The sequence below is a fragment of the Prinia subflava genome, chromosome 12 (genome assembly GCF_021018805.1).
Source record: "Prinia subflava isolate CZ2003 ecotype Zambia chromosome 12, Cam_Psub_1.2, whole genome shotgun sequence".
NCBI lineage: Eukaryota > Metazoa > Chordata > Aves > Passeriformes > Cisticolidae > Prinia > Prinia subflava.
This window is the reverse complement of record NC_086258.1, coordinates 8,814,181-8,840,324: the sequence shown is the minus strand read 5'-3', so window position 1 is coordinate 8,840,324 and position 26,144 is coordinate 8,814,181. Positions and strand designations below refer to the sequence as shown.

Here is a 26,144-nt window from a genome sequence, read left to right as displayed (position 1 = left end):
TGAATTATATCTCACTGTAGGATTTTACATGGCACCTCTGCACTTCAGTTTAAGCCTAAAATTTAGCCCTGTGTATTACAAAATCCTTCTGGGGTTAAACCCTCTGTGAAGCACAGACCAGCTCTGAGGGGCTGAGTGATACAGAGGCTCAGAGGGTGACAAAGGAGTGAATTTCACCAATTAAATCAATACATTTCCACTTATTCCATATGGGTTTTGTGAAGCCTAATTAATATATAGTTGCAAAGTGGTTTGAGTTTGTAGTTAAAAGCCACCATGAAAACATGAATTATCATTAGCAGTTGTGTGGCATCATGAAAGGTGCCCTGAGGAACTCACCATTTAGGACAGAATGATAAGCAGTGATCCTGATTAATCAATTTCTTGAACACAGAAGTCTTAAAAATTTATCATCTTTATAAACTTCCTCTTTGGAGTATCTAAAGCTCACACAATTATCTAGGAGATACATGTCTGCATCTTCTCCACCGGATCTGGTCTTACCTTCAGCAATCACTGAGAAAGGTTTTACTCACCCCTCATAATTCTTGCTCTTTTTATGCTTTAGCTGAACACAATTGTCTTTACTCCCTGACTTAATAACCTCCTTTTTCCCAGCCAAACTGTGCAGCTTTTCCTGGAGTTGTGCTGTTGAATGCTGCATCATTAGGATTTCTCTCTGCTGCTTTAATAAAAGCTTCCTTTCTTGATGGGCTGCCCTGTGGATGTTTTGCAGGTGCTGGATTTCTGCCTACACAAAGCAGAGAAAGAAAGGATCATAACAGAGTGAAGATAACAAAGAACTACACTTAAAAATATGTATAATGTTTCTTAATATAGGGCACTTTTAATCTCAAAATACCCTGGAAATTCAATATGTAGGTTTTTCCCTTTCTTATAAAAAATTTGCAGGTTTCACCTGTGAAAATTGATGACTGTTAAAGGGATGTTTTGATGGGGTGGGAAATGGTGTGACCTTTAAAAATGAATTGTCTTCAGATCATTCAGAACTACAGGGTGCTTGTGGTTTGCACTAGGAATTTCTTTACTTAAACAAGAGGCTCGTACTACTTAAGGAGCAGGACAGAAATTTTCTGAGTACCAAGTGTAACTGTGAACCATGCATAGCAGAATAACTGAGACTATAAAATTATCTGTCAGATTAATTTAATATATTTCAACATCACAAGCATAAATCAGTGGAAACCTACATTATATGACCTGTTTGTTATGGCATAAATAGAAAAACCCACAATAACAGTGAGGTTAGCAGAAGAGAAAAAAAAAAAAGATGTTTTCTTTTATCCAAGATTTACAGACTGCTGACTTTGGCACAAAACCCACCTCACTGTGGGGATGTAGGAAACATGCAGAATAATGGATGCAAAGTGATTTTTTTAAAATTTTTTTTATTTTTTTTTAACACCAACCCCACTTGCTCCAGTCAACTCCAGACACCTCCCTGTGGATATGAGATGAATCCCAGCTCCTCTCACTGCAGCATTACCTGCTCCTGTCTCAGCTCCATCAGGATTTTGTGCTGCTTTGCTGCTGTGGCAGATGCTCCAGTATTATCTTGGTTTTCCAAAACACTGGAGATCACAAGGATGAGAATCAGAGTCAGATTTAGTGCCCCAAAAAATGAATATAGTCAAACCAGAGGCCAAATCCTTGGAGTGTCTGGCTGTATCCTGTCCCCTGTACCTGCCAGCAGCAATGTCACCTTCCAGCCTGTGTCCTCTCAGTGTCTGCTCTGCGTGGTAGGGTCCTGTCACAGGAGGATCATTGCTTTTGGAACTCCTGCTGTCCTGCACACACAGAAATCGTCACAATGACCTATTTGAAAAGCAAAACGTTTAACCCTTTTTTCCCTGCCTTTGGAAAGCCCCTGGTTGTAGATAATGCTTTTCCTATGCCAACAATTCTTAAAGAGTTTAATTATTGGGCTGGGAGAAAACTCTGTGGGCATGTGAGGGTAAGGTGGTACAGCAGCTCACAGATTGCTGAGTATTTAGAACTGGGCTCATGAGAGTGGGGGCCTAGAGGCATTAACCCAGGATCTGAAATCATAACTTACCTCTGAACTGAGCTGCAGCAGGTCCCTCAAAAACCTGTGGCTTTCCTCAACCTCTTGCTTTGCTTTCTCCCTCAGCACCAGAAGCTGATATTTCTGCTGTTTCTGCTGGAGCTGTGTTAGGAAATGCCACATTATAAAAGATATCTTTAACCAGGTGACACAACACCTGAGAGCTGGGGACAAAGGGCAGGACAGGAGACACCCAGGCAGCTCCTGCCACATCCTGCTGCTTCAGCTGCAGCACAGCAACATCTCCTCACCCACCAGAGCCACACCAAGGTCACCAAAAAGCAAATCTGGCCTGGCACCTCACTTTTATAGTCCATGGGGTTTATAGCCCTGACTGAGATCAGCTGGTGATGGCCTAAGCACACCTGAACCAGGGGATAGGGAACATCTTTCCACCCGGGACAGCAGAACTGGAATTAATTCCCTTTTCTGGGTACACAGTGTCCCACTGACCTTCAGTTTGTGAGCCAGTAGTAGGGAGGTTTGCCTCAGAATGTCCAGGTGGCTCCTGTGTTTGTCTTCCAGCTCTGTGGCACCAAAAACTCCCTCACCTGCAGAAGTTTAGGGGATCATTACAAGGGGAATGTGTCCATTGTTCCAACTGCATTTTGCTTTCCAATCCTCTCTGGGCCTATTTTTGGAAGCCTCCCAAATCTGACATCTGCCTTTATTCCTGAAATAATTTCTCTGCATACATTTACTTCTTCTACCATAACTATAGAAGGAAAATGTCAGTACCTACATCCTGTCAAGAAATGTGTCAGCAAATCGTGCAAGTGTTGGGAACTGTCAGGACTTAAAGGTCTATGCCAGGAGAGGAGGAATGAGGAACAATTCCTGTTCTAAGCCTGAATTTCAGTGTGGGTTACTGTCACTCTTGGTCCCACTGCTCCTTTGCTGCAATAACAGGACCAGAGCCAGGGCACAAAAGAAAAACTTCCCAGTTTTGTGACAGGGTTTCCCGTGTGACAAAAGGTCACTTCTTTAGGAACTCGAGCAGTATCCTGCATGTCCCCTCCATCTGTACTGGGGTGCAGGCTGGTTCCTCTCTCTTTTCTTGCAGGGCCACACAAACCCCTGGAAAAAAGCTTTCATTTTAAAGTGGGGAAGTTTTATCTCTTGCTCCAGGTTCACATTTTTCACTGCTTCTTCCCTCTTGCCCCTCCCCTGCCCGTGTGTGACAATGCAGCTGATATTATGTTTACCAGAGAAATGTTCTTGGCTGCTTGAGCTTCTCAGATGAATTGCTCAGCTTATGCAAACAGGTTGTGTGTTTATTCTGTGCTGTGCCACTGTCACAGCAACCAGAGTCATAAAAGAATGGAAGTGTGGGTCATAAATAGAAATAGGTTTGACTTGAAAACTTGAGATCAAATCTCTGTCTCTATCCAGGTCACCTGAATCCAAATTACCCCGTGGTGCAGGATAAGCCCATGACATGCAGAGTTTGTTTTTGCTTTACAGACTGAAGGGTCTGTAACACAGAAGGAGCAGAGAGATGGGCTTGTTTGCATATCAGGATGGGTTTTGTGTTTATGTGGGTGTGAGTGAAATAAAATATTAAATCTTTGAGCCTGGTGCAGATTTTCTATCAGAATGCTGCTCTGTTTTTATAAACAACTTGATTGCAGATTTCATTTTCCTCCTACAGTGATACCATACAAGGCTTCTCTTAACCCTCTCCTTTTTGGAGTCAACAGACTGGATAGAAATCTCATCCTTTATTTTGGTAATGGGCCTTTCCTGGTTTTGGAGGGTGCTTTGAAAAGGCAAAATCATACTAAATTATCTAGACATGCCAAATGAAGAGTTCATCTTTTTAGAAAGAATTTTCATTCTAGCCAGTCTTTCTAATTTTGAGGACTGAGTCAGACTCTTTAATGACAGTTAACGAGAGATGATTTTGTGCAATGACCTATTTAGGCAAATGGAGTGGATGAAAAAACTGGGTTTTGTACATAGAAGTTTTATTAGTGGTTTTATGCAATGCAATAGGAAAAAAGACATGTGAACAATTCTTTAGTGGGTTCACAGACAGCACTTTCCTTCAATACTAACAAATAAGGTAATTCTATTTTAAAAAGTTTCAGGGTATATTTATTGATGCTAAGTTGTCTGAGCAGCTTTTAATACTAATATCTGGGCCAATCAGAAATATGATCATCTATTAGGATTTAATTTAAAACCTGATAAATATTTTCAATTTGTCCCTCAAACTGAACAATGCTCTTGTTCTTCTGACCAAAGCCCAACCAGTGCTATTGACCTCAAAGTGATTAAAAAGTTTGCTCTGATCTTTTTTTCCTCCTTTTGAATGTAATTTTCCTAATTGTGGCTATTTCCAGATGCATTTCGTGTGTTGCAACATCCTGCATTAAAGAAAATACCATCTGGCTAAACTTCACGTCCTTTTAGGTGATGATGAATGGCATTTACTGCCTACCCAGATAGCTTCAATGTGCATACACTCAGCCTGGTGAAAAAAATGCTATTTATTAAATCACTTTCCGCTGCACCTGCAGAATCTCAGCAAAGCCCTGTAGAATCTCCCTGACATATAATTAAAAAAGCCAGGCTAAAAGTCTCATTTTTCTAATCACTTGAAGCAAGGCAGAAGCATTTACTGCTGCTTTACTCAAGGACAGCTTTTTCTCTTTCTGCCCATGTCAGCAATCAGACCAACCCAGTTATTATAAAAAGACATACTTGCAATTTTAGCTGTAAGCACGACTTTGTCTGCATTATTGCCTGGAGGTGTGGGAATATGGGGTGTAAAATGTCCTGAAATGCTGCTGTGGAGTGGAGCAGATCCAGAAGGAATTGCCCCACTTGCTCCCATTCGTGCACTCCTTCCCCTCTCAAAAATTACCGTGTTAGCTCAATTGCTTTATTATTTCAGGATGCTCTCCAGCTAAGGTGAAAAACCACCCAGATTTCAGCACTCTCTGTGCAGGAAAGGAGCTGCAGTGATGGCAGGTAAAAGGGGAGGAAGAAAAGAGATTTGGTAACTCCCAGCAGGTCCTTCTCTCCTCTCTAAACACGTCTGGTATCCCGCTTGTCACCGAAGAGTGGCTGCTTACCAAACAAGGGGATTAGTGTGGCCTCTGCTGCTCGTGGCCTCTGCATATTTTGTGTTTATATCTAAATCCTCTGGTGTGGAGGGCTGGCCTGAGTTCAGCTCCCAGCCAGATGTTGCAGCACATGGCAGTGCCTGACCCTGCTGCTGCCCCTTCCCACACAGAGCTGCAGGGCAGCTCTTGGCTCAGGATAGCAACAGAGCTGAACCTGGACCTAAACAGAACCCTGAATTTCCATGGAATGGTCCTTCTGTTCCTCATCAGTTATCCTGAATTCCCTCTGTCAGTGACAGCATCATTGCAGACAGCTCCAGAGGTGCTGGAGGCAGGGCTGGAGCTTGCTGGGGCTGTGGGAAATACAAAACACAGCCTGGGATTTGGGAGGGAACATAAAGAGCTGCTCAGCTGAACACTCCCCATCACAGCACAATTAGCTGGAGCTATGCTGGTACATTTCTGTGCTTGTTCCACCAATTTAATAATTTCTCTCTCTTCTACAAGCAAGAAGGCAGCTCCCTCTAGTGATACAAGAAAATATGGCAATCAGCAGTTTACAGGAAAGATGACACATATAAATACATTTTTCTTGTAGTTCAGGTTAAAATTCTGCATTTCAAGAATGATGGAAAACATTCCATTTGTTTTCCAAATGCAAATTATTTTAAAGCAGTAGCCATGATTAAGCATCAACATTTAGAAAATACTTTTTTAACAATTAATTTCAGCTTAAATGCTGTTATCTCTCAAATACAAAAAAGAAAAAAGAAAGGAGACAAAAAGTTTGGTCTGATGAAATGAGATTTCTGGCTCATTCAATCCAGTCCGGCTCAAAGGCCGTTACCCAGACTATAGGAAGGGGAAAATAAAGTTCTCTTATTTAATAGAAATACAGAAATTTAGATACTGTGGGCTGTATTCAGAGGACATGCTGGAATGGCAAGGAAGGTAACTCATCTCCTCAGCTCCCTGTGGGAGAGCCCTGGTGGTTTGGCACGAATGACAGAAAGATTTTACCTAGCAGTGTAAAATACAAAGCCTTTCCTCATCAGCTCATTGGTTATATCAAGTTTTGAGCCTAAACTGATGAGAAATTCATGTAAGTGCAAGGAGAAATACTTCCAATGCTACCTGTGGAGACAATTTCTGTTCATGAGCTTATAGGATTTGCAGTTATGGTTTTTATACTGGCTGTATTTAAAAAGAAAATTCAACAACTCAGGACAAGTTCACTGTCTTATCCCAGGCAGCAAACAAATATTTTGTGAATATCTTCTCTCTGCTTTAAGATGCTTGAATTGAAATTTGTTAATTTGTTAAAGTGTGTTCACTACAGAAAATCTCTTTTTGGCACAGCAGTGGGTGGCCAGGTGACGTGTGTCCCTCTGAAAGGGGAATATGTGCATTGTGTGGGATCACACCTCATTGTGTTGCGTGTGCACGGTGACTTCTGTGTCCCCTGAAAGGACAGAGCCAACTGCTGGGCACTGCCTGGAGCAGACAATGCAGCCTCGAGGCTGAATGTCCCTGCTGGGGTGGGGACAGAGCCACTTGTGACCCATATTTCAGCCCCACATTGTGTTGAGCAGTTCGGTGCCTCCTGTGCTGGGAGTGATGCTCCCCATGCAGCCTTGGGCTGGCAAATTCTCAGGGAAGGGAAAGGTTTCTCCCGGCAGGGACACGAGGCAGCAGCTCCTGTTGTTGCTGTGGTGAATTGTGGATGGTTGGGCCTTGTAGAATTGGGGCCCTCGGTTATTAATAGTAAATAAATAGATTGTGTTTCGCTGGGTTAAACACCTCAGACAATGGCCTTGCTGCCCACTCGTCTGAGATGCCCTTCTGGTCCCTGAGGGGGAGGGAGAGGCACAGTAAACAATGCTGGCTTCTCCACCACCCCAAAATCCAATATGATGTATAAAATGTTGTGAGGAAAACAATGAGGAATCCTTAATAAGAGCAAAGGCTTTTTGTAAGTCCCCTCTTTGAGGAAAGGTTATCTGATCTTGTTCTTTTGTCTCGGAAAAGCCCTTAAAACAATGCACCATCTGCTCCTGTTTGGTGGGAGCAGGCAGGGATCTCTCCAGACAGAGCGGTCTGCACGCTACTGGTCGGCTTTTAACCCTTTCGGCCACAAACTTTCCCTCGGTTCTGTGTAAACCTTTGCTCCGGGCAGGAGTGGCCATGCCCTCCATCCCTGGCCAGCCCTGAGCACCCTGCAGCACATCCCTCCATCCCTCCATCCCTGCATCCCTCCATCCCTCCATCCCTCCATCCCTCCATCCCTGCATCCCTGCATCCCTCCATCCCTCCATCCCTCCATCCCTGCATCCCTGCATCCCTGCATCCCTGCATCCCTGCATCCCTCCATCCCTGCATCCCTCCATCCCTCCATCCCTCCATCCCTCCATCCCTCCATCCCTCCATCCCTCCCTCCCTCCCTCCCTCCCTCCATCCCTCCATCCCTCCATCCCTCCATCCCTGCATCCCTGCATCCCTCCATCCCTCCATCCCTCCATCCCTGCATCCCTGCATCCCTGCATCCCTGCATCCCTGCATCCCTCCATCCCTGCATCCCTCCATCCCTCCATCCCTCCATCCCTCCATCCCTCCATCCCTCCATCCCTCCCTCCCTCCCTCCCTCCATCCCTCCCTCCATCCCTCCATCCCTCCATCCCTGCATCCCTCCATCCCTCCCTCCCTCCATCCCTCCCTCCCTCCCTCCCTCCCTCCCTCCCTCCCTCCCTCCCTCCCTCCCTCCCTCCCTCCCTCCCTCCATCCCTCCATCCCTCCATCCCTCCATCCCTCCATCCCTCCATCCCTCCCTCCATCCCTCCATCCCTCCATCCTTCCATCCCTCCATCCCTCCATCCCTCCATCCCTGCATCCCTCCATCCCTGCATCCCTCCCTCCCTCCCTCCCTCCATCCCTGCATCCCTCCATCCCTGCATCCATCCCTCCCTCCCTCCCTCCCTCCCTCTCTCCATCCCTCCATCCCTCCATCCCTCCATCCCTCCATCCCTCCCTCCATCCCTCCCTCCATCCCTCCATCCTTCCATCCCTCCATCCCTCCCTCCATCCCTCCCTCCCTCCCTCCATCCTTCCATCCCTCCATCCCTCCATCCCCCCTGCACCCTGCCCGTGTCCCATGCCTCTTGCTGTCCAATATCCCTCACTGCTTCGATGGGGTAATTATGAAAAGTTAATAAAAGAGACCTCCAGATGAAGCTGCAGAGGTGCTGGAAATGTCTCTGAGCTAAATGAGGTTTGTTCCACCTGTAGCTGTCGCTGTGAGCTGAATTCACACCTGTGACAGCACAGTGTGGAGAAGGCAAAGAGTTTCTGTTGCATTTTATGCAATTTTAATAATAATGCCATATGATCTCTTAAATTGTGCATGGATGCTGAGAGGACAATTTTTTCATGCAATCCTTTTTCACCTTCAAAATCTGGAAGAGAACCAGATATTTGAAATTCCCCCTCACCCCAGAGGATTTTCCAGCCCTAGCCAGAACCATCAGCAAGAATTCTGTTGCAATGAGGGAGTGTTCATTTACTGCCACAGCACAAGAAATACTTTGGGAGGGCACCGAGTGACGCTCTGGAAGATGCCACCTTACCCAAGTCCTGCTCAAAGCTGTTGGTGCTCAGAGGGGCAGAGGGCTGGAAGCTCAGGCTGTCCCAGATCCTCAGGCTCTCTCCACGAGATGGGTTGGCCATTTCCTCTTGGTTCTGAACTTTCAAAATAGTCTCAAATCCACATTTATCCCTCTGTGATGTGAGTTTTCCCTGCAGGCTGTGTCAAGGAACAACAACAATTAGTAAGTTTTTGAGATGTGTATAAAGCAATCTTTTGAACTTAAAAAAAAAAGAAAAAAAAAAGGGTTATTTCAGCTAAACAGAACTATTACATTTTGTCAAATGGAAACAAAAGGCTCCTTGAGAAGTCATACCTGGCAACGAACAAAATCTCCTGTCTTGTACCTTGGTGTTGTCAGGAAAGCTAACAACGCTCATTTTTACCTACTCTAATTACTGCCCTGAAAGAGCTGGGTATTTTCTGGTGGCAAATACAAACAACAACCTTGCAGTGTGGAAGCTTCATTTATGAGGGCTGCATTGTACAATCCGTGCCATTGTTGGGACTTGGTTGCACAATCCAGCTCTGAGCCTTGGCAAAAAAAAATCTGTTTAGAAACACCAAGTCCTGAACTCTGTTCCAGTGTTTCTGGGACTTGTGCTGAGCACATCTCTGACCCAACTAAGATCTGGGAGTGATGCATAAACTTTAATATTTCAAAACAATGTCAGCACCAAGTCCCACAGACAAAGCCCTCAGCTAACTGATATTACTTTGTTTTGGTCTGTAACTATCTGAGCTTAACTAAAAAGATTAAGAAAGAAGGTGTGAAAATGGGCATTTATTGATCAAACCTCAGCTGAACCACACGCAGGGACACTGAGACACTGAAATGGTGACAGATGTTTTCTTTTTTATACAGAAAAATGAATGTGGAAATTTTTTTTTTTCATCAGCAATCAGCTTAGGAAAATCTTATTTCATTTTTCACGCTAATAAGCTTTTCTTTGTTTTTCATGACCCAGAAACTGCTAAAACGATTAGTACAGCTTCCACTAACGCGTCTTGGATGTAGTCTTCAGAAAGTGGGAGCAAAGGTGGATGAGAGAGAAAGAACAGAGGAAACAGGGAGTTCTTACAAAGCTATTCTAATATTAACTGGTTAAATGCGCTGAGTTTTGTCTCTGCAATTGTGTTGTGATGGTTTTTTAGGCAATGTTTTCTTAGGCTCTTGGGAAATGCCTACTCTGTTTGGGGAGACTGATGCCAAGGTTTGTGTCCTGGGAAGGGCATCAGTGGAAATCAATGCAGATTCTACAGAAAACACTGGATTTCCACAGCAACACCTGCCCTCCACACACAGCCAGCTCTACATCAGCCACCACAACTCCCAGCTGAAGCTCTCTGGGTGTGCACTAAATAAAAAGCATTGCTGAGTGCACAGGAGGAGGCAGAGCTGTCATCCAACAGGTGACTGTCCAGCCACCACCCTCTGTCCCAACCCAGAGCACTTCCAAATCTGAACTTACAGCAAAAACAGGATGATTTTTTTGACTCTCGAGAATGTAGCCACTTACAGAGGCAACCAAAACAAAATAAGATGGAATTGCCCCCACATTTGCTGGCGGTTTGGAGAATTCCCATCAGTGAGTCATTTGCATCAGCAACAAATCTCCGCCAGCCCCTGCGGACGGGGGAGCAGCCGGGCATGAAATGGGAACATTTCTTATGGAAACAGGCACCTGCAGGATTTTGGGCATGAACATGAGCTGCTGTTTTCAGAGCCGTAATTAAACATGTAAACAGCAAAATGTGCTGTTGAAACTGGCTGTGGAGAAGGTCGTGCCCAAGAGCGCTGGGTTTGGAGCGCTGGATGTTTTGTATTTGGGAATGAGGCCGGCACACAGTCAGTTTTAACAGGGGGCTTTGTTCAGATGAGCTATTGGAGAGAGAGAACTCGGTCTGTTGTAGCCAAATGTGGACTCCTAACTCCTTAGCAGTGGAAGTCAGAGCACAGACCCAACTCAGCTGCTTTTACCGTCACATTTTCTAACCCAGCTCTAGCTACATCAATGAGAGCTCTGTAGAAACAGGTTTACAAGACCGAGAACACAGCACTGACCCCTCCTGTTAGCACAGCCTGTGAAGTTTTGTGTGCAAGTTAACAACAGACAGGCTCCCTTCACCGCCTGCTGGCATTCCCCACAGAGAGTTCAGGCACTCAAAGTGAAAATGTTCCTGGAGCAGGGGAAGTTTTGGCCCTGCAAAGTTCCTCAGTCACCTCCTTAGAGCACACTGATGCTCCTTTTTGTGGTGGTTTTCTGTCTGATTTATCTGTAGTGACACAGTTGATACCACAACTTCAGGAATAATTTGATCAGGGGAGCCTCACTGTGTGCCACAGGACTCATCCACTTTTGTTTCCTGTGAGTGTGCAGACTTCAGGAGAGGTGCAAAATCAGACTCTAGATTATATTCAAATAAAAGCTGAGGACAAAAGATGGGCTTTTACTCTGAGCCTTTGTATTAATTATGTACTTTACCAGTAGCTAAGGAATGTTTAGGCATGGGGTGGTCTGTCCTTTATATTGTCTCCTCACTGTCACTGCTGCTGCACACAGGGAGGCCTCAGCCCACCAGGAAATGAGCCTGGAGTCACAATACAGCCACACTTTCCACTTCTAATCTCTAAATACAGCGATATTTTATCAGCAAGTAGCTCTCCTCATCTTCTGAAGCAGCACTTGCAAGAGGGTTGTGATTTATTGTTTGAGAGGTTTTATTGGTGTTTTTCTCGGTGATGCTCTGAGGACTTTTTGACTCTGGCTGCTTTGCTTTCTCAGTAATTGCACTGTTCAGCAGATCGGTGCAATCTGTCTTATTTCTCCTCGGTTTGATGCTTGTCCCTTACAGCTGGGGGCTGTTCCCGTTGGGGTTTCCTGCACCTTTTTTTGGTGCATTTGGTGGTGAATTTGGGTGGTGTCAGGACAAGAGTGATGGAGGCCAGGGCAGCCGGGCTGTGCTCCCCAAGGAGCAGCGCAGACTCAGCTCTGACTCTGCACTGCACACTCTGAGTTCCCCCCTGCTCATGTTTTATACATTTGCCATCTCCTGTGACAGAACAGCTCCATAATCCTTGCAACAGATCTCCCAAAATCAGCCCAACCTTTGTGAGCGTGGTGGTTGTGCACAAAGAGCAGGGGTTTAACTCTTGGTAATTCCAGTAATTACTCCTAATAACTTTGGTAAGCTCATCTTTCTGGACTTATCTCTCCAATTTTCATTTTCCTCCCGCACTGAGCTGTTCAAAATCTCCTTGGAAGGAACACCGGGCACGGGGCGCGCTCCGTCCCGCTCGGGCGGCGCCCTCCGGTGGCCAAAGAGCATCACGGCAGCGGGGCCGGGATCCAGCGGGGCCGGGATCCAGCGGAGCCGGGATCCAGCGGGGCCGGGATCCAGCGGAGCCGGGATCCAGCGGGGCCGGGATCCAGCGGGGCCGGGATCCAGCGGGGCCGGGATCTAGCGGGGCCGGGATCCAGCGGGGCCGGGATCCAGCAGAGCCGGGATCCAGCGGGCCCGGGATCTAGCGGGGCCGGGATCCAGTGGAGCCGTGATCCTCTGGGGCAGGGATCCAGCGGGGCCGGGATCCAGCGGGGCCGGGATCCAGCGGAGCCGGGATCCAGCAGGGCCGGGATCCAGCGGGGCCAGAATTCACCAAGCAGAGCCGGGATCCACTGAGCAGAGCTGTGATCCACTGAACGGAGCCGGGCTCCACCGAGCGCAGCGAGGATCCACCGAGCAGAGCCAGGATCCACCAGCTGGAGCTGTGATCCACTGACCAGAGCTGGGATCCACCCACTGGAACTGGGATTAACCAACCAGAGCCGGAATCGACCGGAGCTGGGATCTACCTGGGATCCACCTGGGATCCACCACCTGGACTCAGGATCCACCGGACCTGGGATCCAACAAACAGAGCTGGGATCCACCAACTGGATCTGGGATCCACCGGAGCCAGGATCTTCCTACTGGGGACAGGATCCACTGACCAGACCTGGGATCCACGACTGAATCCAGGATCCACTGACAGGTGCTGGGATCCACCAACTGGACCTGGGGATCCATTGATACTGGGATCCCCTGCTCCCAGGGAAACCACTGCTCCTGGGAAGCCACCAGACCCAGGATCCACTGACTGGACCCGGGGATCCACTGCTGCCAGGAGATCCAGCAAGCCCAGGGATCCACCTCTTCTGGGAACCCACCAAACCCTGGATCCACCAGCTGCTCACGGGGATCTGCTGCTCCCAGGAACCCACCAGCCCTGGGGAACTCACCATCCCCGCTATTTATTTTAAGGCAGTGTGGCCCATTTAGCAGAGAATAAAATATCCAGCTTTGTTTACCTGCTAGTGAGGAATCTGTGAGCTGGACAGGCTGGGCTGCTTGTCGGCTTTTCATGCCATAGACTTATGTCCACCCTGGAGCCCTCATTCACAGGGAAACCTTTTAAAAAGACAAATGAAGACATTTAATAAATATGCTCTTCGTAGAAATGAAATGGCCCAAGCTTTGGCATCTATTCACTGCCTACTTATGTGTGAGCACTTCAGTATAGCTCTTCTTATCCACAGGTTTTAAACTACACGGGCTTAAGTTTATAATTCTTTTACTTCAGGGAAGGCCTAGGCACCAGAAGGTGACATATCCAAAATTGGTGGAAAGTCACAGATAAAATTATGAGATGTGGTTTCACATGAACAAGGAGAGGGGAGAAAAGTAAAACCTAGAAGAGCCACTGCTCTGGGATTTTCCTAGGCATAACATTTCCAATAAATAGCTGAGGGGAGATGAAGCTTAACCCTGCCTGTAGTTATGAAAAACCTGGGCAGAGGCACCTGAGCACCCCTGTTGTGTCAGTTCAAAAGGATTTACCTTGCAATGCATTGCTCAGGTCTCCTGCAGGATTGAGGGGATGTTCTCCTGCACTAGGAGTGATCCAGGGCAGTTCTCCCCTCTCAGCATTCCCACCAGGCAGAGGAATTGGCATTTCCTTCTGTCTGTCCAGGGCTGTTGGTCCCTCAGTGCTGCCCACCAGGCCAGTCCTGCCCAGTCTGTGACATTCCCTGGTGGATGTCACATGCAGCACATTGGGATCTGTGGTGTCCAGGAGCGTTTGTGCAGTCCTTGTCCTCTCTTGCCCATCCCTGGAAGTCTCAGGTTCTGGGACAGAGGGAGGATCACTGTAAAGGTGCAGAGTTGTCTCTGGTGATTGTTTGTCAGCAGAGGATTTAACCCAGCTCGCTGCTCTCAGCCTTTTCCTCACCACGTCAATCTTCTCTGCAAGTTCCCTGCACAGGCTGTGAACAGCCCCCACTCGATCCTCTTTGCTTCTGTGTGGAGAAAGTCCAAAAGATGAGTCCTTGGAGGAAGGTTTTGCATCTTTCAGAGGAACAGAAAAGCTCAGAGGAGGTGAATGCAGAGCTGGGGGGGAGCAGTCCCTCAAGTCTTCACATTTCAGAGGACTGAGAATCCAGCATTCGGGTTCCAGTGGTGCTGCAGGACCTGATGCCTCTCCTTTTTTAGGTGATTGAGCCGTTTCTAGGAGTTGATTCCTGTTTAAAAAAAAGAGAGATGTCTGCAGTGTGAACTGAGAAAGAGGCTTTGTAGGATGCCTTTTATGTCTGAGTACCTGCCTCTGTGATCTTCAGGTGCCAGAGGAGAGGATGTTTCATCCACCCAGGCAGTGAAACTCCTTTCCAGTACTCCCCCACTGGTTTTCTCCTGAAAGAGAAGAGCCCAGCAGTGTAAGCACTCAACACCTGGCAACAGAAGAGGAATGTTTGGCTTTTATTCCACCTAATAATTGGCTCATGTCACTGGAAAACTGCTCACACCACACAGCAAACCTGTTCTTTCAGCTCAGGCAGTGGAGATTTCCAGGTTTTTGGCCTGAAGTCGAGGGTTCCAACCCTACTCATGAGCCCAGCAGTTTATGTCATAATTATAAGCTAATTGCTCTGTTTTTCTAGATAAAACCTTTCCTCCCTGGCACTCCAAAGCATTTGTATGAAGTGTTTCATATCCTACACAGTGCTGCACTGATCAAGGAGGGGTTTCAGTCTTAGGACTTACTTGCTCAAAGTCACACTGAGGATTTCCTTTGGCAAAACCCGTGTTCCAAATGGGTTTGTGCATCTCATCAGGACACGATTTCTTCCCAACAGCTTCTTTTTGTTTCCTGTACACTTCTTGCAACCTCTTTTCCCTCATTTCTGCAGCCTGTGCCAAGGACTTTTTCTCTTCAAGGAGTTTTTTCTTTCTTTCTGCCTTTTTTTGATACATAAATTCCCGAACACTTTCAGGGCTGTAGGGGTGAGGTTTTTTAAGGTTTACCCTCCTCTTTGAAGGTTGCTTCAGGTTTTCTTTCTCAGACCCTTTCTGTCTCTGAGGAGAGGCACTTTTCCCTCTGCTGCAGCTTCCCGAGGTGCTGGGCTTGGCTCCAAATTTCCTTAGTGAAAGTCCAGGAGGAGGAGAATGGATCCCTTGGGGTTGGTGTTTCACAGCATCTCTGGGGAGCCTGAAATGTCTGTGCTCCTCACAGGACTGGCTTTGCAAGGGAAGGTTCCTGAGTGCTTGGTTTGTATCTTCTGTGGGTGCCCTGCTGCCCCTTTCAGCACTCTGAGCTCCAGGACTCTTCCCCACAAATTCATTTCCCTTCACTCTGGAGCTGTTTTCCTTCAGTGGCATTGCCCCAAGTCCTGGACCTCCTTCCAAAGGTTCTGTGGGAAAGATTTGGGAACAACAGGGGTGTAATTATTAAAGAGAGTAAAACAATTCCTGTATCTACAGCGTGCATCTCCCAACCTGCTTCCTACGGCAGCTCTGAGGATTATTTGCATGTGTCTGTTGTGAAATCTGTGATATTCAAGGGGGAAGATCAATCTGTAAAGGTGAAATTTGAAGCTGCAGCAGCCAATTGTTATTGTAAGAGCCATTAAAAAAAGGTGCTCAGAAGGGCCTGGAAGGTTTTTGTTTCAATTAGGTTTAATAAACTCTTTTTTGGGGGAGGATGTGCCAAAACAACCAGTGCTGTAGAGGGACAGCCGTACCAGGGGCCTTTGCTGTGCTCTGCTCTCCAGTTCTGCTCCTCAAAAGTGGAAGTGGAGGGGGATCCAGCAGCCTTCTAGCCAACTTCTGACCTTCTCTCCACGCAAAAACACCAGGCAGATTCACACCTGAAACAAAGAGTTTGTGTTTAATTATTAAAGCCCCACAAAGGCTATTGTCACTCTCCTATTCAAGTCTATTTAATGGTGATTTCCAGGAATCACACTCAGGGTGTGGGAAGGTCTAAAAAGTTCAGTCAGAGCAGGTTTAAAATGAAAAAAAAGTTGGTGCTACTTTGGTAACAAAAAGTTTTTAAAGCCCTCAGACTGTGGAGGCTGCCAGGGTCATGAATCACATGAGTTCATGAGTGTAAAATGTGAAGGTTCAGTGCTTTCCTAAGGCTTTACCATCAGCAATTATATAATTTAACATTTGTAGTGTGTTCACACAGCTCTTACAGGTTTTACTCAGAAACCAGTGACTCCCAGAGGCCTCAAGAACTCTGAGAAAAGGTCAGGACTTCCTCAGTGCCAGCACATTTGAGAACAGAAGGAAAGGGGATAAAATTATTCTTTTCCTTGTGATTACTTCAAACTCACCAGAGGGAACGAATTCATTTTTAAACTGAGAATCAGCAGGATGTGGTGTGGCAGAATCAATGGAAGATACAGGACAAGGGACAGTGTCTAATGCAGAAATAAACTGTGCAGAATGCAGCACAAACAAATTATTCCTGCTTAATAGGTGGTGTCACATAATAGACAACATTTATCACTGTTTTACTTCATAATTTCAGATTGCATTCACAGCATGCCAGTACTTGCACAATTATGTATTTATTGCAAACACTTCTCCAGCACAAGGTGGCTGAACAGGTACTTGGTGGGTTTTGCATGGAAATTCCAAACCCCAGAATCTCCCCCAATTAAAATCCTCAAGGTTTTTTTTTTTAATAGGAAAGATTTTACTCAGAAATCAGCCTCAGCTCATCAAGGCTCACTCAATGGACTGAGTCAGGCTTTCCCTGCTGCTGCTCATAACTTGTGTGTGCTGAGTGTGGGCAGCACCTCGGAGCCAGGGGAGCTGCTGGACACACAGGAATGACCAAAGACTCCCTGGGACTGCCCAAAAATTCCCTGGGACTGCCCAAAGACTCCCTGGGACTGCCCAAAGACTCCCTGGGACTGCCCAAAAATTCCCTGGGACTGCCCAAAGACTCCCTGGGACTGCCCAAAAATTCCCTGGGACTGCCCAAAGACTCCCTGGGACTGCCCAAAAATTCCCTGGGACTGCCCAAAAATTCCCTGGGACTGCCCAAAGGCTCCCTAGGACTGCCCAAAGACTCCCTGGGACTGCCCAAATACTCCCTGGGACTGCCCAGAAATTCCCTGGGACTGCCCAAAAATTCCCTGGGACTGCCCAAAGCCTCCCTGGTTCTGCCCTGAGGTTCATCCCCTGTGCTTTGGGAGCAGGGTAAGGCAACATCTCCTCTGTGCCACGGCCACTGAAGGAGTCACAGCCAGCAGGTTTTATTTCCTCGTTTGCAGCAGCCTCTGAGGTGCTCTGCAGGCTCGTGTGGGTCGTGTCACAGGGGAGATGAGGCTGTTCAGACAGGGAAGAGCTGCAGTCCCTGTGGGGCTGGAGTCACCTCCTGCAATCCCATGGAGTTCCTTGGAAGGAATTATCACCAGATCTGTGCATGGTGTTCACAGAGGGAACTGCCAGAATCTGCTGGGCTCAGGGGGGCTGGGATCCATCCATGTCTTTAAGGAAACACCTCACTGTGTCACTTTGTTTTGTGTTTAGCAGTACTAAAAATGCATTTATTTTGTACCCTGTCCTAGCTCCTGCGAATGCACTGCACAAATGAATATGTGGATCTAACAATCTTTGCCTCACCATGTTGTTTATTTCAATTAAATCTTCTTTTTATCTGCATCCTGTTCATTAACTACAGCAACTACAATTCTAAAGTTCAAGAGCAGCCTGCATTCCTGATGAGAACAGTTGATAGAAGAAACTCTTTTGATTTAAATATTCTCCTGGGTTTTTTCCCCTACCTACGAACAGATTAATATTTTATAGCTGTGGTGACTTAATTTTTTGTTAACTACAGCAAATTTATAATTCATCAAATTTCCTGAGTACTCTGGCTCTGACCCCTGCCCCTCATTCATCTCTTTGTAGCCCTGCCTTGGCTCTTTCAGTGACAGAAACTAATAGCCAATAAAGACACCATGACACTGGCAGTTACAATGATGAATGCTTCACGTGGCATGGTCTTATTATGACCCACTCTCAGAGGAAGAGCAAGCCATTTTTCAAACCATCCATTAAAACAAAAAAAAAAAGGAGGGAGAAGGAAATTATTACATATTTCATGCATTTTAAATCATACTTAGGGACTACAGCACGTTATTCTGGGAATTCTATCTGGATTAGAGAGCTGGGATTTTTTTATTTCTGTTTCACAGAAGTTATTGGGGAACTTGGGTGGTGTAAAGTACAACCCACAGCACTTCCACTTCTTCCCCACAACATTTGAATGCAACCATTTCTATGCAAAGCTACAGCATTAAATGGGTAAACTGACACCAGGAATTCAAACCTGCCCTTAGAAATACCTGTCAAATAAAACTGAGAACCAGCAGTTGAGACTTGGATAATTCATCTGACTTTTCACTGCCTGGATTTTGCTCCTGCTCAGTAGGACAGGAAATCCCTGCCTTTGGTGGGGGATAATTTCCCTTAATTCATTAGGGAACAGAACTGCACAGGTGACAGCTCTTCCCACTGAGGATGTACAACTTATTTTTAATTTCTGATGGTTTTTAATCCTGGCAGGTCTGGAATTCACCTGCTGCAGGGAGTTCTGTCCATCAGTCCTTGTAATTTCTCATGGTTTTCAGCCTTACCTTTCCCTGCCACTGCTCTCTCCAGAACACAAGACTTAGATGAAAGCTGCCTCTGGTGTTCTGTTTGAATTCTCCATGCTGAGCTTCTCTCTCTTCGGTCTTTAATCAGGAGGTGAAAATAAAACACAGAGAAGAATTAGTGTAGCTGAACCCAACAATCCAATCCCAGCCCCATTTTGGAATACAAAACCAGGAGTCTTTTTATTGAAACTGGTCACCAAACATGCAGGACTCTTTCTTTATTTTATTTTTGTTGTGTAGGTGTCCCAGCAAAGGAAGCACTGGCCTGTATCCATCCCTGAGGCTCCATCCATGACTCTGTCTATCCATAAAACACAAAAACAGCCCTGCCCAAAGTGCTGCATCCCCTGGGTGCAGTGGGACACCTTCCCCTTGGTGTCCCTGCAGATCCAGGCCAACCTTTCCATGCACAGCAAACACTGAATACTTGGGGAATTTCCCAATTGTGACACATCATTGCTAACCTGAGATCTTTGGGGCTTTTTTATAATCCCTTCCTCAGCCAGGGACAGTAAATCCTTCTCTGCCTGGTATTCTGCACTCTTCATCAGGCAAGGAGAGAAAAGAGCTGGGGTCAGAGCACTAAAACCCAGAAATTCAAATGTTTGAGAGCCATTTGAGCTGCCAGGACCTGTGCAGATGCTGGTGTGCAACAGCTGAGCTCCTGCACGTGTGGAAAGCAGCACTGGGCTGCCAGGGCTGGGCTGCAGGTGTCTGACACTGGGAATATTCGGCAAAGCAGATGTGACACGCTTCTTTCAGCAGCAAACACAGGCAAAGTGAACAAGATGCAGCTGAAGTGAGTGTCTGGAGCTGTTAATCCCCAGCCTCAGAGTCTGTGTCTGTCCCACAAGTGGAACAGTTTGTCTGGCAGTTCTCTCACTCACTCATGTAAAATGGTCTGGGTTAAAAACAAACAGAACAAGACTTCCCTTGGGAATGTCCCAAGGAGGCTCAGCCTGGATTGTGGCTCTGGCTTTAGGAGGGGTAACATCAGGCACTGGGACAGAAAATTCTGCCTGATGCAGCTGGAAAGGGACCCGTGACTGCCACAGACCCGAGGGCAGCACCACAACATCCCTGCAAGAGGGGCCAGGGAGCAAACCAAGGGAAACGCCCCTGGGAGCAGTGCCAGGGATGCCGGTGAATTAACACTAATGCTATTACATTAAAAAGCAATGAGATTTCTTACGTGCAGCTTTTCAGCTCCTCCAGTCTCGTATTTCCTCAGTAATCCCCCCTGGCTGAGGCTGCAGGGCTGCTCCTGACTCCAAGCCCTGCTCCCAGCAATCCCAGATCTGGAACCACACTAAACTAAAGTGACAGCTGTCCAAGGATGGTTCTGCAGCCCCAAACTTAGCAGCAAAGCAGGATAAGAAGGTCTAATAATATTTGCTTTCAGATCCACTGAATGGGCTGTTAAATCCCCTGTAAGGTCTCTGAACTACACAATTCCTGCTTTAAGTACCTGCGGTGCCTTTCCTCACTACTGTACTGCTGGCTCCTAGTCCATGTTTTATATGTGGCAGAAGGAAGGATGTGGGAGGAAAGCGGAGAAATAAAAATAGATTGGCAGCAAATTCTTTACTATTTTGAGGAAATTTGTGAATTTGTGTGTGCTGGGGAGCAAATCCGGTGAGGAAGTGAACTCAGTGAGCAGGGCGGGATGTACAGTACAGGGAGGTTTGGACCTGCAGAAATAAATGGATTTAGCACAGGGAGGTTTGGACCTGCAGAAATAAATGGATTTAGCACAGGGAGGTTTGGACCTGCAGAAATAAATGGATTTAGCACAAGGACATGGGTGATCCCTCCAGGTGCCACAGGGAGGGGTGAAATTTTAACTTGGGAATACCCAGTTCCAGCCTTTCTCCAGAGATCCCAGACCACCACTGACCTGTGTGAGCTGCAGCAGGAGGAGCAGAGGACACCCTGCAAACCTTTCTTTTCAGGGCTCTCTTTGGCAGGGGCTCTTTAGCAAAAACCAGGCGCTCCTGCTCCCGGGCTGCTGCTTGCTGCCTTCTCTTCTGCTCCTGGATCCTCTTCTTGAGTTGCTCTAATTTATTTTGGGGCGATTTTCTCCACAGCTCCTCCAGTTTGTGTTCTCTGGCCCTGCTGGCTGTCCAGAGGTGGGATGTGGGGAGCAGGAGAGCCGTGGGCACGGGGGTGTTGCTGCCACATGGGACAGGGAAGGAGCTGCTCCCTTCAGGGGAGCGAGGTGGGTGATGCAGGGAGCAGGGAAATTTTTCCTTCTGTGCTGGGAATCTTCTGGAATCTCCCAGCTCCCTGAAATTGTCCCTTCTTGGGCTCTTTGAGGGTGCCCATGTCGCAGCTGAGCCTTTTCCATGCACAGCCTGGATCCTGGCAGGGCTGCAGCGTCCCCAGGCTGCCCTGGGGGACAGAGGGGACATTCTGGACGGGCCAGAGATCACAGCAGGGCCCTCAGGCAAACAGGGCTGTGAGTGAGCAGGGGGGAGAACAGCAGAGCTTCTCTCCCTTCAGAAAAAGAGAAACAAGGGTCAGTATGTGGGATTGGAAATTATTCACTTGGTCAAACACTGACACGAGTGACTGCTGAGTTTGTACGTGTGCCCTCAGCATCTGCACAGAATCAGCATTTTGCCACTCGCCAGCAGCCTGGCAAATAAAGATAATATTGGGGAAGTACAGGGCAAATCGTGACCTGATATGAGAAATTATGGGCATGGGCAGAGAACTGATGTCAGGCACTTCCTTCCTCCGGTGCCTTGTTGGTCACAGCTGAGGGAGAAATTGTTTGGTGACTCTTTTGTTCCTTTTTTCCCCTAATAAATAATAAGGTGCTAAACTTTGCCTGAAGTCCTGCATCCCAGAATTTTAAATCTCTTTACGTGTGTCTTCACCAGCTGTTCATCCCACCCTGCTGAGATTATTTATTATATTATTTACCTGTGGGCTGGAGCAATCTTGTTGCTCTTTTTCTCACTCAGAGCTGTTTCATCTTTGTTCCTCTTGCCATCTATAGCACATCAGAACTATGTCAAAATGTCAAAAATATTCCTGAACCATTAAATTCAAAGAGCAACTTTGACTGGGGACTACCCCTCAAAAAATCTGGCCCATAAATATTAAATAAATATTAAAGGCTGGCAACCAAAACTGTTCCCAGCCAATAAACCACCTCAGAAACAAATATTTAACAGATGTAAAAATAACAAGTCTGCTTTTGTCATTAGTTTTTAAGATCATTCTGGATTTGGGTTAAATTTCCTGCTTTTTTTCTTCTCCCACTTCATCTTTTAGAAACGATTTTGAACACATTATGCATTTCCTGCCAAAGTTAGCAAACAAAATGCTGCATTTACATCACTCCCGTGGATCTCCAGGGAAGGAACCCCCAGAGGAGAAGCACAGGGAGCTTTTGGTGGGTGTTGATGCTGCAGCTTTTGCTTGAGCTCTCCCCAGCAAGGTGTGACTTCCTGTGCATTGTTAGATTTTGCTGGGAACACCACAAAAAGCTGATTAAAATACAGACTTGCCTCAGCAAAGAGGGTTTTTCACTATCTCCTGTCACCTTCCCTTCCCTCCAGCCCCATCTCAGCGGTTTTCCAGGACTCACCAAAGCTCTTTCCGTGCCAAAGCTTTTTTCTGGCTGCCTGTGATTTGGCACAGCTCCACGTTTGATGATCAAATTTGTTTTCAATCCTTTGTAGCTGTGAAAAAGCAGATTTTTCTTTTGAAAGGAGACATATGTTTTGGGGTTTTTTTTTCTGGAGTGGCTTTTTGCTGGCATCCACTGCTTCTCTGATTAATTTTGCAGCTCCTAGTGACTGTGTAAACACTGGCTTGTCTGAGCATGTTCCATGTGGTATTTCCTACAGTTGGAAAGAATGCAATTGACTGGGAAGATGAGAGGTGAAATCACCACTCTCCTTTATGTACAATTTTTATTGATGTTTTTAAAAACAGCTTAAGCTGGAGGTGACCCCAGCCAAGAGCAACTTGAGCAGTGGGATGCTGCTGTGTGCAAGCAACACCCCGTGGATTTGGATAATATTCTGCATTTATCCAAGGAATGTCAGTTATGATGGCAGCTGCTGTGCTCACAACTCCATCGTGTTCCCTACCACGGCAGGGAGAATCCAGAGGATGTCCCAGCTGTTGTTCTGCTCAGGGCTTCAAACATGAGCAAGGCAAAGCTTTGTCTGTTTTTGTCATGAACTTTGTGAGTGCTGTGAAATTGGGTAAAGCTCCTCACTTTTCCCCTTATCCTCTCTTTGTTGTTTAGCAAACAAAGAGGGGATGTGTTCACTGGAAAAAAAAACAAACAAGTGGAAGGTTTACATTGCTTTCAGTTACAATTTTTCCATGGAATTCAGCCCTGGAGGTGATAAAGGCAGCTGACAGAAAGAGATAAAGGTGCGTGACAAGTGCTCCCTGAACTGCACATACCACTGCTTTGGCTTCCTGCAGACTCTGCCAAGCCAAGGCCACAGCTGTGGAATAAAGAAATGAAAGATATTTTAGCGTCTCTTCATTATTGACAATTTCCCCTCATGCCCAAGCCAGAATAGGTCACTGAGCTGGTGGCTGAAGCACAGAACTGCTCCTGAAAAAATGAGTCTGGGCTGCTTTTGTATCTCAGTGTGTGCCCAGTTCCATCAGCTCTCTGGGCTGTGTTGGTGCTTATTCAGCAAAATCTTTGCTGATATTAGCACACATTTAGAAAAGACTGAGCTGAATTTCCCAATTCTGTCCTATTTGTAGTAACTGCTTAAAAAAAGAAAACCAAACCAACAAAACACCACCAAAACCACACAGGACTAATCATGAAAGAATGGCTCATGTCTTTTTATGGAAAAAAAATACGTGACACATCAGATAGAGAGAAGCTCCTGCTGTGAACTCATTGAATACACTCGACAGAAACTGAGCTGTGATGCTGTCAGGCTGAGCAGGTTCACAGAGCAGGTTTCTTTAGAAAGCAGCATGAAATGGGGGCTTGGTGTTGCTCTGAGGGCTGTGAACAGTTACAAAACTGCCCAGTGCTCCCAAACTTCAAAATATTTGCTCCATTGTGCCTGAAGTGACAGGATCCAGATTAAACTAAGCACTGAAGTCTTTCCACAAGCGATAAATCCCGGGTTTAAAATAAAGTTACCCAAGCCTCTGCCACGAGTGTGCAGAGGAAAGGAGAAGCTCATTACCCACACACCAGTCAGAGGAGCCAGGTCTCCAGAGGCAAAGCTGTTCTCCATCTTTCAGCTCTGCTTACTTGGTCTCCATGTCTGAAACAACCGTGCAAAAGGACAGGTCACTGCTGCCCTCTGAGAACAGCCCAGGGCGTTTATATGCTGATATAAATATAAATTTATATCTTATCTCTTATTGCTGACTGCCCATAAAGAGTCTCAGCATTTACATTTTTATGGAGTTTGCAAATGTTCTCTGCTATTATTAATTTTCTCAGCCTTGTGAAGGGGTCTTAGGAGAGACAGGGACATGACAGAGCTGGTAAATGTCCTGCTGTGGGTCAGTGCACTTTGCAGAGCTGCCTGGGAGCTCAGGAATGGCCAGAGAGTTGGGAAAAGCAGCTCCATCCATCCATCACCCATCATCCATCCATCCATCCATCCATGCATCCATCCATGCATCATCCATTCATCCATCCATTCATCCATCCATCCATCCATCCATGCATCCATCCATGCATCATCCATTCATCCATCCATCCATCCATCCATCCATCCATCCATCCATCATCCATCCATCATCCATTCATCCATCCCTCCATCCCTCCATCCCTCCATCCATCCATCCCTCCATCCATCCATCCCTCCCTCATCCCTCCGTCCATCCATCCATCCATCCATCCATCCATCCATCCATCCATCCATCATCCATCCATCATCCATTCATCCATCCCTCCATCCATCCATCCATCCATCCATCCATCCATCCATCCCTCCATCCATCCATCCCTCCCTCATCCCTCCGTCCATCCATCCATCCATCCCTCCATCCATCCATCCATCCCTCCATCCATGCATCCATCCATCCATCCATCCATCCATCCATCCATCCATCCATCCATCCATCCATCCATCCATCCATCCATCCATCCATCCATCCATCCATCCCTCCATCCCCCCATCCATCCATCCATCCATCCATCCATCCATCCCTCCATCCATCCATCCATCCCCCTGTTCCTGCCAGTTCAACCTGTACCTTTTGAAGCCTCAGCCATGCACGGAACAAAATCCCCTCTTAGGAGCTGTCAAAAGCCCTTTGGAGAAGATCTGCAGCCTTTCAAGAGTGGCTGATCCCAAGGGCACTTCCAAAGAGAGGTGTGAGAGTGATCCAAGAGCTGAACTTCCCAAGATGAGCCATCCTCAGGCTCCAGCTCCTGCCACCAGCAGGAGAGACACGTCCCAGATCAGTCCCTGCCCTGCCCGGGAGTCCCGGGAGGAGTGGAGGAGTCCCACCAAGCCCTCCCACCAAGCCCTCCAGGGCTCAGCCACTCCACACCTTTGTTTGTGCCCCTCCGTGCGGGGCGACAGCGGCCACAGCACAGGGAGGGGCTGTTGGGAGCAGAGGAGAAAACAAACAGCAACAAGAGGAGCCTGAGCGCTGATCTCAGCTTGCAAACACGTGGCGAGGTGCCAGCAGATTTCCAGACCAGCCCTTGTGTCCTTTCCAGGGCGTTTGGCATCCTGGCGGTGACCAGAGGACAGGGCAGGGTGACCAGGGAGCAGCTCGGCACTTCTGGGATGCCAGAGCAGGCAGAGAGACCAGATCCCCCTGGATCCTCATCCCAGGGCGTCTTTCCTCACTGCAGAGCAGCTCTTCCCATCCCAGGGCATCTCTCCTCACACCTTCCCCTGTGGGCTCACCCATCCTGCTCTCAGTCACACCTGAATTCCTACTTTCAAGAAAGCAGGAAGCCTAATTTTTGGGTTCTATTTAGGAGACAATTTTAAAAAATAGTTTCTGGTCTTTATGATTATAAACAAAAATTTGATAATACAAAAGAAATGTATACTAAAGTCTCAGGTATATATCTCACGTATTTTAAGCGCCGCGATTTTTTAAGTGTAAGCATTTGAAATCCGGGCTGTAACTATTCAGGTTCTCGAGGTTTTGGGTTATCCGGAGGGAACAGTGTGATAAACCAACAGCAGAGGGCAAACGCAGCCTGCACAGCGGAGCTGCTGGAGTGTTTGGAGCCGGGACAGCCCAGGGGAGGGGCAGGTGCCGCCTTGGACAAAGCCTGGACCGGGAAGCATCAGCAAAACTCTCGCAACAGCAACAATTCACTTTCCTTTTCGTTTTCACTCTTTTTATGGAGCATCTGATGGACTTCACACGGCTGTGATGTC

General features: G+C 47.0%; 1 protein-coding gene across 11 annotated transcripts in view; it reads right to left on the bottom strand.

The window, feature by feature from the left end:
- Window positions 1–25,278, bottom strand: part of CCDC187 (coiled-coil domain containing 187) — a 32,697-nt gene extending 7,419 nt beyond the window's left edge. For 3 of the 11 annotated variants that reach the window (XM_063410206.1, XM_063410211.1, XM_063410208.1), the window contains exons 1-18: window positions 24,994–25,278; window positions 23,978–24,050; window positions 23,215–23,258; window positions 22,382–22,475; window positions 21,712–21,781; window positions 20,681–21,279; window positions 18,763–18,861; window positions 15,850–15,975; window positions 14,873–15,519; window positions 14,430–14,521; window positions 13,673–14,352; window positions 13,144–13,243; window positions 8,778–8,953; window positions 2,540–2,637; window positions 2,078–2,188; window positions 1,705–1,808; window positions 1,508–1,592; window positions 537–751 (exon numbers count right to left, since the gene is read on the bottom strand). In XM_063410206.1, the coding sequence (XP_063266276.1) occupies window positions 537–751; window positions 1,508–1,592; window positions 1,705–1,808; window positions 2,078–2,188; window positions 2,540–2,637; window positions 8,778–8,953; window positions 13,144–13,243; window positions 13,673–14,352; window positions 14,430–14,521; window positions 14,873–15,519; window positions 15,850–15,975; window positions 18,763–18,861; window positions 20,681–21,279; window positions 21,712–21,781; window positions 22,382–22,475; window positions 23,215–23,258; window positions 23,978–24,020 (3,383 nt within the window). In that variant the 5' untranslated portion in view covers window positions 24,021–24,050; window positions 24,994–25,278. Of the gene's footprint in view, window positions 1–536; window positions 752–1,507; window positions 1,593–1,704; window positions 1,809–2,077; window positions 2,189–2,539; window positions 2,638–8,777; window positions 8,954–13,143; window positions 13,244–13,672; window positions 14,353–14,429; window positions 14,522–14,872; window positions 15,520–15,849; window positions 15,976–18,762; window positions 18,862–20,680; window positions 21,280–21,711; window positions 21,798–22,381; window positions 23,191–23,214; window positions 23,259–23,969; window positions 24,051–24,993 lie in introns of those variants that run through there. The other 8 variants (XM_063410212.1, XM_063410209.1, XM_063410207.1 and 5 more) reach the window with 8 other exon arrangements.
- Between the last annotated feature and the right edge of the window lie 866 nt (window positions 25,279–26,144).